Source organism: Myotis brandtii, unplaced genomic scaffold (genome assembly GCF_000412655.1).
Source record: "Myotis brandtii unplaced genomic scaffold, ASM41265v1 scaffold481, whole genome shotgun sequence".
Classification (NCBI taxonomy): Eukaryota; Metazoa; Chordata; class Mammalia; order Chiroptera; family Vespertilionidae; genus Myotis; species Myotis brandtii.
Window position 1 is genome coordinate 590,638 of NW_005368381.1, and position 14,955 is coordinate 605,592.

Below are 14,955 nucleotides of genomic sequence, written 5' to 3' on the forward strand. Positions count from 1 at the left end.
CCTCCGTACCTCTGCACTTTACTTCCGCACCTCCTCTGAGTCTCAGTGTGCTTTTCTCTTTCCTTCTAGTTGTAGAATTTCCACTCAGCCAGCCTTCCTGTGGTTCTGGATGATGTCTGTTTTGTCTTTTAGTTGTATTTTTGAAGTGGTTGTGTGAGGCAGCAATTTCCGGTGTTTACCTATGCCGCCATCTTGGTTTCTCCCGTACCTAACTTTTCTGAGTCTCAGTTTTCTTATTTACAAAATAAAACCACCCTTTCTAGGGTAGTTATGAGATAAAAATGAGAGAGACTATATAAAGCACAGTGCCTGGCATATAGTAGATGCTCTTATTCTACTTCCCAGGCACTCAATATTTGTAAGGTCCCTAATCTTAGAATGTTCTAATTATGGACCATCCAAAAAGTTTAAGGAGACATAAACTATGCTTACACATACCTGTCTCTTGCCCTAAGAGAATTTAATAAAGAAGCAGAGTTTTTAAATTAAAAAATTTCCCCTAACCTTTTAGTTTAAAAATTTCAAACCTACGGAAAATTTAAAGACAACATGCTATTTCTCTAAATTTACCAACTGTCCTATTTGTTTCATCTTTATATATTTAAACTTTTGCTGAACTGTTTAGAAATAACTTGCAGGCATCATGATATTTCACTTATAAATTCTTTAGCATAGGACATAACAACATAGGACATAGTTAACATTAATTCAATAGTATCTTGCATCCAGTTCTTATACAAATGTCCTGAGTTGTCTCAAAGTACTTTATTGCCTATCCCCAAATTCAGGATCCAGTTCCAGTTCAAACATTTAAGTATTTTGAGTCTTTCCTAATCTAGAACTGCCTTCTCCACCTTTTTTGTGTTTTATGACATTGACTTGTTTTTGAAGAGTCCAGGCCAATTGTCTCATAAAATATCCCACAATCTGGATTTGCCTGGTTGTTTTCTCATTGATTATATTCATATTAAATGTCTTTGACAAGGTTACTACATAGGTGGTATTATGTACTTAATACACCACATCAGGAAGCTCATATTGTCAGGTTTCCGTACTATTTTGGTCATCTTGTTAAAGTGGTGATCCCCAGATTTCTCTATGATAAAGGTATGTTTTTCCCTTTGTAATGAATATGTTGGCGAATATCCTGATCCGTAACAGTCATTCTCTCAATAGTTTTGGCATCCATTGATGATCCATTATTAAATTGGGGGGGGGGGGTGTGTCTCAAAACAATGTTTTTTTTCCTAATTCTAGCATTCTTTCTACATTAAATGGCATTCTATAAAGAAAAGTTTCCCCTCCTTTTTTGAGTACTATTACAGATTCTGAAGTTTCTTTCCTTTGTAAACTTAACCTTATTATTAATTTTGATTTCCATCATTGTCCCAAATTTTACCCCTTCATACCAGATCCTGTGTCCTTTTGAAATGACCCTATAAATCTTTGATAACTTCTTTGCTTTCTGGCACAAGATGTTCTAGGATCTTCTTGAAATTTCCCTATCCCAGATCTAGAATCAGCCATTTCTCTAAAGGAGCCCTGGTTCCATTTATTGGGGAACGCTGTTTAGAAACCAAGATCTAGATGCCATTGCTACTAGGCTCTTAGTGGACAGAACTAGGAAGTATACATGTATTGTAAAGCACAGTTCATAGAGATTCAAGTTGTATCTACAGATTCTTCCTCATATCCCTATATTTCATATTTGTATCTTTTCTTTGGTTCCCAACATCAATATATTTATTCATTTGCTTTGTCCTAAGATACATACAAAATAGTTTGAGAATTACAATACCAATATTACTACCAACAACAAACCTGTAGAGTCAGGTGTGTTTTGTAGTTGTCCTTGGACTATATGCCACTGAAGTTGTACAGTCGGTATTATATTCAAAATATATTTGAATTCTTTTTTGTGTTTTTTAAATCTTTTTATTTTTTGTTAATCCTCACCCGAGGATATTTTTTCTATTGATTTTTAGAGAGAGTGGAAAGGAGGGGGAGAGACAGAGAGAAACATCAATGTAAGAGAGACATATTAATTGGTTGCCTCCTGCATGTGCCCTGACAGGGGCCGGGGATCAAGCCTGCAAACCTTTGGTCCACAGGCTGACGCTCTATCCAGTGAGCTAAACTGGCTAGGGCTAGTTCCCTTATTTTCTAAATAGGAAACTGAGGTGAAATTGTGGCTTGCCTAGTTCTTTATTATAAACTTGGAGATCCTATGAGGCCTTGCCTGATCTGAGCCTTTGAATGTGGATGTCTGGCCTTTAGTTTGGCTTTTTCCTCCCCAGGCTTATTCTCAGGGACTTTAGACTGTTTCACTGTAGTTGCTTTTATCCCTGGGGACTATAAATAGGGACTGCATGCTATGAAAGTGTTATTAATTGCAGTGCAGATGAGGTTCGAAGAAAATCTCTGGTTCTCAAGTTCCCTAAACAGCAACTCCCTCCTAAGAAGAAACGGCGAGTCGGAACCACTGTTCACTGTGACTATTTGAATGTGAGTATTTGCATTGCTTTTTTCTGACCAGATGAGCTTCTCATTGATTCCCGTAGCCCTCTAAGCCATGGTCCTGACATAGATTCTGAATCCCTTTGTCCTTGCCCTGAAAATTAATGTGTATTGTTCATTATAAGACTTCCAAAACATATTTGTCTAGCTAGAAAGTATTATTTTTTAATCTATAGAAGCATTCTGATTCCTTGTTTTTCCTTAGAGACCTCATAAGTCCATCCACCGGCGCCGGACAGACCCCATGGTGACACTGTCATCCATCTTGGAGTCTATCATCAACGACATGAGAGATCTTCCAAATGTGAGTTCATTGCATTCATACCTACAGTAGAGACGAAAAGGCTTTTTGTTCTGTCCATGATTTTAGATGGAGGACAGTATAGTCCTAAGTACGTGGAATTCCTAATTCTTTGGGGTATAGTGTTATTTTTTAAATTATTTTTTCTTCTCTGTCTTGTTGTTGTTGTTAATCCTCACCTGAAGATATTTTTTCCATTGATTTTGTTTGTTTGTTTTGAGAGAGAGGAAGGGTGGTGAGAGAGAGAGAGAGAGAGAGAACGTGAAACATCAATGTGAGAGAGGCACATTGCTTGGTTGCCTCCTGCACATGCTGCCAACTGGGGCCAGGGATTGAACCTGCAGCTGTTGATCAGGAATCGAACCCTCAACCTTTTTGGTGTATGGGACAATGCTCTAATCAACTGAGCTACCTGGCCAGGGCTAAAAATATTTTTTATTGATATTTGGAGAGAGAGAGAGAGAGAAACATTAATCAGCTGCCTCCTAAACGCCCTGTACCAGGGATCCAGCCTGCAACCTGGTCATATGCCCTGACACCAGGAATCAAACCGGCAAGCTTTTGGTGCATAGGACGGCACCCAACCAACTGAGCCACACTGGCCGAGGATAGGTTATAGTTTTTTGCTTCTTTCATTTTTTTATAAAACAATTGAGTAGACGAAACAGTCAGACCTGCTCCATCTAGAAAACATCCTTTGAGAGTTGATGAACAGGTAGAGAGGTAAGATGTGAAAGAATCTTCAGGAATTGGCTCTGGCAAGTGTTCTTTGCTTATGGGTGGTGCTGGCTCTTGTTTGCACAGACTTACCCTTTCCACACTCCAGTCAATGGGAAGGTTGTAAAGGACTACTACAAAATTATTACTCGACCAATGGACTTACAGACACTTTGTGAAAATGTGTGTAAATGCCTCTAGCCATCTCGGGAAGGCTTCAGAGAGCATTTGGAGCTCATTGTGAAAAATAGTACAAGCGACAATGGTAAGAATCATCTATTCTTTGATTGAAGAGGTCACCTTTCAGATCCTCATAAGCTCAGACTATATAGGACTGATGAAAAGGTCCTAAAATGTATTAGTGCATTTTGCAGTTTTGAAAATCCGATAGTACACATTTTAGTCATTTAATATATACTTCACCCTTGAACAACCTGCGTTTCAATTGTGTGGGTCCATTTATATATGATTTAAAATATATATATTTTTTTATTGATTTCAGAGAAGAAGGTAGGGGGAGAGAGAGAAACATCAATGATGAGAGGGAATCATTGATTGGCTGCCTCCTGCATGTTGGATCGAGCCTGCAACCCAGGCATGTGCCCTTGACTGGAATTGAACCTGGCAGGGACCCTTTGGTCCACAGGCGAACGCTCTATCCACTGAGCAAAACCAGCCAGGGCTATATATGATTTTTGAATTGACCTTCACAGTTCAAACCCACATTGTTCAGTGGTCAACTGGTAGTGGGAATCTGAATATGCAGAGAGCCAACTTAAATTACACATGAATTTTCTACTGTATGAGTCGTCAGTGCCCTTAACCTCTGCATTGTTCAAGGGTCAACTGTATATTGCTTCTTTTTATTACCACTTTTTAATGTATCCTCTGGAGAATTTGGAGTCTGCTGAAATGAAACTATTACATGGGGAGTACTAGGAGTTTAAGAAGTGGGCCTAGGTAAAAAGAAGGGAGAAGCATTCAGTGTGGATGGAACCTGTGCAGAGTATGTGCATGTGACATATTTGCTGTGTGTGAATCTTTGATTTGGTCTACAGATCTATTACAGGGGATGTTATATGTCCACTTTGCTTAAAAGCTGGAAAGGCAAGGAGGAAGAAATCTTTCTGAGTCTTTTTAAAGGGGGAAAAACAATACAGCTTCTGTATGTAAAGGATAAACTTTTTTGGTTTCTATTGTGTCCTTGAGCACAGATTCATATACGGGTTAAGAGTACAGGTAACATATGAGTCATGGCTCTGACTCTTAACAAATTGAGTCACCTTAGATAAATTATCTTAACTGCTCATAGCCTCCTTAGTTTTGTCATCTAAATATGGGGCATGCCAAAACCGGTTTGGCTCAGTGGATAGAGCGTCGGCCTGCGGACTGAAGGGTCCCAGGTTCGATTCCGGTCAAGGGCATGTACCTGGGTTGCGGGCACATCCCCAGTAGGAGATGTGCAGGAGGCAGCTGATCGATGTCTCTCTCTCATCGATGTTTCTAACTCTCTATCTCCCTTCCTCTCTGTAAAAAATCAATAAAATATATTTTTAAAAAAAATAAATATGGGGCAATGGTGTCTTATTTTCCCATTATTATTTTTTGGGGCGGGGGGGGGCTTGAAAATTTTTATTTAACTTCAGCAAATATTGGGAATAGAAAAATGAACTCTGCAGAATCTCACAAATAAATTTTTCCGATCTCCACTAACAAATGTTATCCTCTAATGACTAAGCAATGATCATGTTATGAATAGTCACCGTAATTATAAGGAGTACTGAAATAGATCCCATTATTCTTATTGAACATGTCATTAAACATTTGTTGAATGAATAAATGAATGAATGCTAAATTAATTAGAAAAGAGCTGAGGTTTAGGCTCTGGGGAACACTTACACAAAAGAATAGACAGGGAAAGATAAGAAAATAAGTACTGAAAGGAAGTAGTCAGAATTATTAGTCTAGATGAAAATGTTTTTAACTATCCTTGTGAGCTTAAATTAGGGTATCCATAAGCAGGGAGTGTAGGAAATGGTTTCTGAAGCTCTTGTTATGGATATCAGGGAAACTAAAGCAATATTCTGAGATGAGATAGAGATTCTTTTATGAGAAAGGCTTTGTTTGGATTAGCCATATGTTGGGAGGACATCACAAACCATGAGTTCTGCAAACAAAAATTACAGTGGCAAATTCTATATGCTAAGTATGGGAAGATTTTAAATCCTGTATTGATCTCCTCAGCCATCCTTAAACATATTGTCGTTCTCCATCCTTAGTATCATTTTCAAAGCATTAAAGACAGCAGTATCAATAGTTGTACTACTATGTGTGGGTATACACAAATAAGGAAGAGAGTTAAAATTAGTTTGTTCATTTGTTGTGTGTCTACTATTTGTTAGGCACTAAAAATGAAGATAAGACTGGTTTATGTGTGTAGCCCAGCAGCTAGTCTGGTGCCTGCCACATATTTGGTGCTTAAGTAAATGTGGCAAACATCTGGAGAAGTGTTGGCAGCTCTTGCCTCCCATTTAAAAAATAAATTTTTATTGATTTTCAGAGAAGGGATAGGGAGAGAGAGATAGAAACATCAATGAAGAGAGAGAATCATTGATCGGCTGTCTGCTGCACAACCCCTACTGGGGATCGAGCCTGCAACCCCTGCAACCCTGGGCACGTGTCCTGACCGGGAATCAAACCGTGACCTCTGGTTCATAGGTCGAGGCTCAACCATTGAGGCACACTGGCTGGGCTTGCCTCCCCCATTTTTAACAGTTTCATTTCTTGTTGCTCTACAATTTAGGGCCAAAGCACTCATTGACCCAGATCTCTCAATCCAAGCTGGATTTCTGTGATGAAAAACTCAGAGAGGTAAGACATTTAAAATGAGAGAAAGGCAGTGGAATTAGAAGGTGGTGGGTAGCAAGGTTGAGGAAGTAGGGAATGCAACAGAAGAAAGAGTAAAGACATGTAGGAGTAGCAGATCTTTAGTATGTTAGAGTTTGGAAGGGAACTTAGAAATTATGTAGTTCAATTCCTTTTGTAGATGGAAAAACTGAGGTTCATAGAAGAAAATGACTTGTCCTGGGCATCATGACTTTTAAATAGTAGAGCTAGGATTAAAATCTATAACCCACATGTCTCTTTAGAAAGGGCCAAGGAAAGTGATTTTCCAGGAAGTCATCTGGAGTTAAGAGGCTGTATTTTGGCAGGGAGGAATTTTAATTTTTAAAAGGTAATCTATCTATATTCTATCTTCTTACCTAAAAAAATATGGTACCTTACAAGCTTACAAAAACGCAATAATGATATAATGATGTTAACACCGAAGTAGATACTTCATAAAAGGATAATCAAATGGCCAATAAACAAGAAAAGATTCTCAACTTGATTGATTATTGGGGAAGTGCAAATTTAAACCATGATTAGATACCACTACATACCCACCAGAAAGGCTAAAATTTTAAAAAGACTTAAAAAAAAGATTGATAATACTAAGTGTTAGTGAGGATGTGGAACAATTGGTACATAAACTTTTTCCCAGTAAACTATGAAATGAATTTCATTTAGATTTCCTTATACAGAAGTCATTAATCAACAGTAATGTGTTCAGTGTTTTCAGCAATAGCTTTACAGCAAAAAACAGCGTGATTGTAAAATCTAACCTGGTGAAGGTGTTTCTATTATGGAAGCTAAGGTTTTGATGCCCAGGGATGTATATTTTGGTGAATAGAGTAGAATACAGAATACCTAAAGGAGTGGTTGGTACATCCTGTTTGATCCTTTTACTGGAATGTCATTTATCTTGACTTTTTGCTTGAAACTGAATAATCGAAAATTCTTAGACTTTTTTCAGCAACAGCAATAGACAACCGAACTTTAAATTATCCTTAATTTTCTGTGGTGATCATACCTAGGGAAACCTTTGCTTTGTTTCATGTCAGAAAGAAGACAAATTGGCTCGTTTAGAGAAAGCTATCAATCCCTTGTTGGATGATAATGACCAAGTGACATTTTCTTTTATTCTGGATAATATTGTCACCCAGAAAATGATGGCAGTTCCAGATGTAAGTGGTCTCTGTACTAAACATTGTGAAGATAGTACAGGGGAAAGGAAAGGATATACATGTGTATATATGTCGGGGAGTCTGGTGGAGGGTGGTGTTTGTCAATTCAAACTGGCATATAAATGTCAAAACTGACTTTTTTGCTGTATGTGTGCATTATCATTAAAATTAAAGAGGCCAGTAAACTGTGGACATAAAGAGGTTGTTTCTTCCTATTGTTTACATTCAGTATTTGAATGTTCCTGAATAGCCCTGGAGAGAAATTAATATGCCAGCCAACGGAAGCTTTGGAAATAGAGTTGCTTCTTGAAAAATGACAGTTTGATAATTACCCAGTGTTTGTTGTCTTTTGTTTCATTTTTTGTCTTTTGCAACTTTATGACAGAGCTACTGTGTTAATTCAATGCACCATTTTGTTATAAGGATCCTGCCTAGGAATTCTGATCTAAGTTTCCTTTTGTGTTCCTATATGTGTAATGCAATAAAACTTCTGGATGGGACTAGGGAATAAGAAATTTTGAGTATGGAGCAGGGGTTCTTACTCTTTCAGAGCATAGAAACCCTTAAAGGAATACAAGAACACCTTAAGTTACATACAGAGTTTTGTGTGGTTATTTGTCTTTCTGGGAAAAGGGTCATTAGTTTTGGTCAGAGTCTCAGGAATATCTGTGTCCCAATGGAGGTTGAGAATCTTTAGTATAAACAGTGGTTTTTATTTAATTTCTCATGCTTTCTTTTTGCTAGTCTTGGCCATTTCATCACCCAGTTAATAAGAAGTTTGTTCCAGATTATTATGAAGTGATTGTCAGTCCAATGGATTTAGAGACTATACGTAAGGTGAGTGACTTGTTCTAATACGTGTTTTTGGAATCAATTAACTTTGTGTATCTAAGTGCCTGATTCTTTTAATCACAGAATATCTCCAAGCACAAGTATCAGAGTCGAGAGAGCTTTCTAGATGATGTCAACCTTATCCTTGCTAACAGTGTTAAGTACAATGGTGGGTATGTCTCCTTGTTTTTCTCTCTTTCTCCATCAGTCTGTCTCATCTAACATTAATTAGTTAGCATTATTAAAATTTAAGTGCATGAAGTCTTGAGCAGTGATAGTAAGCAGAATCAGTCAGGTATCTTATTTTGTTTTTGTTTGTTAATCCTCACTTGAGGATATTTTTTTCATTGATTTTTAGAGAGAGTGGAAGGGAAGGAGGAGGGAATGAAAGAGAGAAACATTGATGTGAGAGAGACACATCGATTGGTTGCTTCCTGCATGTCTCTCACCTGGGCTAGGGATCAAACCTACAACTGAGATACGTGCCCTTGACCAGGAATCCAACCCGAGACCCTTTGATCCATGGGCCAACGCTCTAACCACTGAGCTACTGGCCAGGGCTTACTCTGCTTTTTTTAAAGCAGGCACACATGTTTATTTTTAAATAATGTTTTTATTGATATTTTAGTGTATGTATTCTGTAAAGTTTGTTAATAACTTTTAATGATGGAAAAGCAATGCACATTTATTTTTTTAAACTTTGGAAAGTACAGAAAAATGAGATGAGAATAAAAATCAAGTGGATATTACTTTGGACTTTGAGTCATCACTGCTTTCCATGAGATGTGAAAACTTACCTATGCCCCAGGCCCTTAGGTGTAGCTTAGGGAAATGTGTGACTCATAGATCATGGTGAGCTCAGTATATGAACTGATTGAATAATATATACCAGGTTCTGTGCTAGCTACTTAATCTATTAATATTCACTGTCCTCATGTAATTCACAATCCAGTTGAAGGGAAAGACGTTAAAATGCAGCAAGTGCACTAGAGGAGAGGAAGTAGCACCTTCACCTAAGGGTTAGGGAAGGCTTCTTTTTTTTTTTAATATCTTTTTTTTTTCAGAGAGGAAGGGAGAGGGAGAGAATAGAAAAATCAGTGATGAGACAGTCATTGATCTGCTGCCTTCTGCACTGGGGATTGAGCCCGCAACCTGGGCATGTGCCCTGACCAGGAATCAAACTGTGACCTTCTGGTTCATAGGTTGACACTAAGCCATGCTGGCTGGGCAATAAATTTCTGTTTTGAATGACTCACTTGTTAAGAAAATATTGATTGAGCACTTAATGTGTGTTGGCACTGGTAGATGCTGCAAATACAAAATCACATTAGATATGGTCCCTGCCCCCAATTTGGTTATAGTTTAGTTGGCAAAACAAAAGAAAAATTATGGAACTTAAATATGCTAGATGCATTCAGATTGCCAAAGAAACATAGAAAAAAGGGTATCTAAATCAGAGTAGGATTAGAAGAAGCTTTCTGGAAAAGAGTTTTCTTAAGCTGAATTCCAAAGGATCAATGGAGTTTGCTAGGCAGAAAGAACGGTAATTTGTCAAGGCACAGAGGCCTGAAATTACATTATCTATACTAATAAAAGGGTAATATGCTAATTAGACTGGGTAGACTGGCCATCTTCCAGACATCCGACTTCCTTCCGGACAAAGCCATGGTGGTGGGGGCCGAGGCAGAGGCAGTTAGGGGTGATCAGGCCAGCAGGGGAGGGCAGTTGGGGGTTACCAGGCTGGCAGGGGAGGGCAGTTGGGGGCGATCAGGCAGGCAGGTGAGAGCGGTTGGGGGCAATAAGGCTGGCAGGGGAGCACTTAGGGGCAATCAGGCAGGCAGGCAGAGGTGGTTAGGGGCAATCAAGCAGGCAGGCAGGCAGAGAGGTTAGAGGTGATCAGGCAGGCAGGCAGAGGGGTTAGGGGCAATCAGGCAGGCAGGCAGAGTGGTTAGGGGTGATCAGGCAGGCAGGCAGGTGAGTGGTTAGGAGCCAGCGGTCCCAGATTGCGGGAGGGATGTCCTGTGGGATGGGGCCTAAACAGGCAGTTGGACAATCCCCCAAGGGGTCCCCGATTGGAGAGGGTATAGGCTGGGCTGAGGGAGCCCGCCCCCGTGCACGAATTTCATGCACTGGGCCTCTAGTAAGGTTATAAAACAAGTTGTTGCGGTGTGTTTTAAGTGTGCATGTTGGTAAATGACTGGTTATATGTAGAGAGGTACATAGGAGTCAAATCATAGAGGGCCTGTGTGCCATATTCCACACTTAAGAGTTTTTACTTTATCCTAAGTGAGAGGACATTGAAGGAATTAAGTAGCAAAATGATGATCCCATATAACTCATTAAGCAAAATAGAAGAGGGAGCTGAGAGTATTTGAGAGAAATGACTAGCATACTGAGGTCTTAATTAAAAATCTACATGATTGTAGGGGCTTTTCTCCAGCAATATTTAGCACTCAAGTAGTTTGGCTGTAAGTCTGCCAGATAAAAGGTACAGAGCAATTGGAGGGGGTAGGTGAAGGGAGGGACAACCAGAAAGACAGATGAAAAAATGGGCATTCTAGGCAGAGAGAACGGAATGTTCAATATCATGGAGGAATGAAAGAACAGGGAAAGTTTGCTAAACTATTAAACTAGTACCTGTATATTTCACCAAGGGAAGTGGTAGAAGATGAACCTCCCATTTTTGTTCCATCTCGGTTAGGTTAAATAATGTACTTTCTCCCTTGAGATCTCCTTATTGCTTTGGAAATTAGAGGAAATGCCCTTATGTCAGTTATCCATTATTGTCTCCAGAAAACACCTAAACCCAATCAGTCAGAATTCTGGTAATATAGTTGTGTTGGTAGGCTCACAGATGCTCAGCTCAATAATGATTATAACAAATGATAAGCAAGCAGGAGTCTTCAGAAAGGCTTCTTGGCCAGGTGATGGCTGGCTTAAGATATCAGGAGCTTATGTGAGGCAATAAGAAAAACCCAGAAGATGCTAATTGAAAAAATGCAAATTGAAACAAAGAGGTACCATTTTTTTCACCTATTAGATGAGCTAAATTAAAAAAAATTTTTTTTTATGGATTTCAGAGAGGAAGGGAGAGGGAGAGATAAAAACATCAATGATGCCCTGACCAATTTGGCTCAGTGGATAGAGCTTCAGCCTGCGGACTCAAGGGTCCCAGGTTCGAGGGCACGTCCCTTGGTTGCGGGTACATACCCAGTAGGGAGTGTGCAGGAGGCAGCTGATCGATGTTTCTCTCTCATTGATGTTTCTAACTCTCTGTAAAAAATCAATAAAATATATATTTTAAAAAAACATCAATGATGAGAGATAATCATTGATTGGCTACTTTCTGCATGCCCCTCCACTGGGGATCCAGCCTGCAATTTGGGCATATGCCCTGACCGGGATTTGAACTGTGACCTCCTGGTTCATAAATTGACGCTCAACCACTGAACCATGCCGGCTGGGCTGAGCTCAATTTTTGAAAATGGAATATTCAATGCTAGTGAGGCAGGTGCTCTCGCATATTGCTGTTGGCAGTATAAAATTGTAAGACATTTCTGGAAAGCTCTTTGGCAGCATTGAGAGACTTAAAAATTGTTAAATGATCAGACTTTAGGGTATAGTCCAGTAGGCTTGAATTTGAATATCGGCCCCACTGCTTAATAGCAATGTGACTTAGGGTAAGTTACTCAGCCTCTGCTTTCCCTTATGTATAATAATTGTACCCTCCTTAGAAGGTTATTGTGAGCATTAAATAAAAATGCATGTGAGTGCTTATTAGCACATGGTGATAGGATGATAATCTATTTTAATCAGAGATGTAGACACTGATGTTTATGATAATGTTATATTAATGAGAAATAACCTGAATGGTTAATGTAAAGGGAATGTTTAGTTATTGTGCCATCTGTGTGATGGATTATTATGTAAGGATTAAAAGCTCTTTATAAAACAAACTAACTAATGGCCTGGCCATTGTGGCTTAGTGGTTGAGCATTAACCTATGGACCAGGAGGTCATGGTTCCATTCCTAGTCAGGGCACATACCCAGATTGCGGGCTTGATTCCCCAGTAGGGGGCGTGCAAGATGCAGCTGATCAATGATTCTCTCTTATCATTGATGTTTCTCTCTCACTCTCCCTCTCTGAAATAAAAAATAAATTTAAAAAAACTAATGACAAAAATGCTTGCAATGTTGAGTGAGAAAAGCAGAACACAAAACTTGCTTTCTCAGTTATGCTTTAAAAAATATATGTACAGTGGGGCCTTGACTTACGAGTTTAATTCGTTCCGTGACAGAGCTCGTAACTCAAATTACTCGTATGTCAAATCTTAAAGTGAACGAGTGAGACACGTGATGCTGGGCTGATGTTGTGGCATTCACTGTGACGTTCACTGTGCCAACTAGCGGTGGGGTATCTGAAGCTGGCTCGTAACCTGAATTTTAGCTCGCAACTCAAAGCAAAAAATCGGCCGAGAGACGGCTCGTATCTCGAAAAACTCGTTAGTCGGGACACTCGTAAGTCAAGGCCCCACTGTATATATAAAAATTTGGAAGGAAATGCATGAATGTGATAATAGTGGTTATTTCTGAGATAAAAGGTTAGGATAATCTTCATTTTCATCTTTTGCATGTTTTTCAAGTTTTCTACTGGTATGGAAAACTGGAAAGTATTCCTAGAGGAGGTGATCTTTTTTTAATCCTCACCCGAGGATATGTTTATTGATTTGAGAGAGAGAGAGAGAGAACACATCAATCGCTTGCCTCCTGTATGCATCCTGATCGGGGATGGAATCCTCAACCTAGGTATGTGCGCTGACCGGGAATGGAGCCCACAACCTTTTTGGTGTACGGATGACGCTCCAACCAACTGAGCCACCCAGCTGGGCTAGAAGAGGTGACTTTTATGCTAAATTTTAAAGGATGATGATTATAGTAGGTAATATTTATTGATCACCTACTGTGCTAAGCAGATAATCAAGTGGAGAATGGTAGGGAAGACATTCCAGGCAGATAGAACAAATGCAAATTAGATGAGTGTCATGGATAAGGAAGTGAAAAGTAGTTGAGTTTGGCTAGGTTGCAGAGTAGGAGCTAATTTTGGTGGGAAGAAATGAGTTTTTAAAGGTAGGTGGGCAAATTATGAAAGGCATAGTATGCACACTAAGTCTTTAAAAGGAAAGAAGGCTTAGCCAGCGTGGCTCTGGTTGAGCATCAACCTATGAACCAGGAGGTCATGGTTCGATTCCCGGTCAGGGCACATGCCTGGGTTGCAGGCTCCATCCGCAGTGTGGTGCATGTGGGAGGCAGCCGATCAGTGATTCTCTCTCATCATTGATGTTTCTCTCCCTCTCCCTTCCTCTCTGAAATAAATAAAAATATATATTTAAAAAATAAGAGGAAAGAGGGCCATCCATATTAGGTATTTAATAAGATCATACTGGAAGCTATTTGAAGAATAGATTGAAGGGGAATGAGATATGAGACTAATAAACTATTGACAACAGTCCAGGTTAAAAACACTGAGGACTTGAACTAAGGTAAGTATCAATAAGAATGGAAGATGGGGACAAATTGTAGAGATACTGAGGAAGGCCTTGGCCAGTGTGGTTCAGTTGGTTGGAGCATCGTCCCATACACTTAAAGGTGGTGAGTGTGATTTCCAGTCAAGGCACGTAACCCAGGTTAGTGGTTCAATCCCTGGTTGGGGTGTTTGTGGGAGGCAACGAATCGTTTCTCTTTCTCTCCCTCTCTCTCTCTCTCTCCCTCTCTCTCTCATCCCCCCTCTTTCCCCCCCTCTTTCCTCTCTAAGATCATTTTTTTTAAAAAAGGAGGTACTGAGGAAGTAGAATCTATATCTTCATAAATGGTTGAAAGTTGGGGGTATGGATAAAGGACAGAGAAAATTCAAGATGATGCCAATACTCAAATGCTGATGGTGAAAACATAAATTGGTACAAACTTTTTAGAGGAGTGTAAGTGTTCATTCCTTTATCTAAGCAATTTTACCTCCAGGGAATACTCCACACAAGTTTTCAGAAGCACATCTACAAATATATATATCTTTTATAAGGTAGAGGAAGGTAGAGGGACTGGGACATATATATCTTTATGATTGCAACGTTGTTCATAATTGCAAAAACATGGAAGCATTCTGAATATCCAATAATAGGAATTCAATAGATGGTTGAATAAATTATGGTGTATTTATATGATGGAATACAGGTTAGCTATCAAAATGGTAGATTAACAAATAAGGTGTATTTGTATATGCTGATATCAAAGTATATTCTGTATGGTCCTGGCTGGGTTGCTCAGTTGGTTGGAGTGTTGTCCCTTACACCAAAAGGTTGCGGGTTTGATTCCTGGTCAGGGCACATACCTAGGTTGTGGGTTCAATCCCTGGTTGGGGTGCGAATGGGAGGCAACTGATTGATGTTTCTCACATGTTTTTTTCTCTCTCACTCTCCAATCAATAAACATATCCTCAGGTGAGGATAAAAAAATCAAAGTTACTTTAT

At 39.3% G+C, this 14,955-nt stretch overlaps 1 protein-coding gene across 1 annotated transcript in view; it reads left to right on the forward strand.

Moving 5' to 3' along the window:
* The window catches only part of TAF1 (TAF1 RNA polymerase II, TATA box binding protein (TBP)-associated factor, 250kDa), an 84,856-nt gene that overhangs the window by 31,918 nt on the left and 37,983 nt on the right, over nucleotides 1-14,955 (forward strand). Inside the window, 7 exon segments of the mRNA XM_014547685.1 lie at nucleotides 2,397-2,505; nucleotides 2,723-2,821; nucleotides 3,623-3,800; nucleotides 6,339-6,406; nucleotides 7,480-7,602; nucleotides 8,347-8,439; nucleotides 8,518-8,602. Coding sequence (XP_014403171.1) covers nucleotides 2,397-2,505; nucleotides 2,723-2,821; nucleotides 3,623-3,800; nucleotides 6,339-6,406; nucleotides 7,480-7,602; nucleotides 8,347-8,439; nucleotides 8,518-8,602 — 755 coding nt within the window.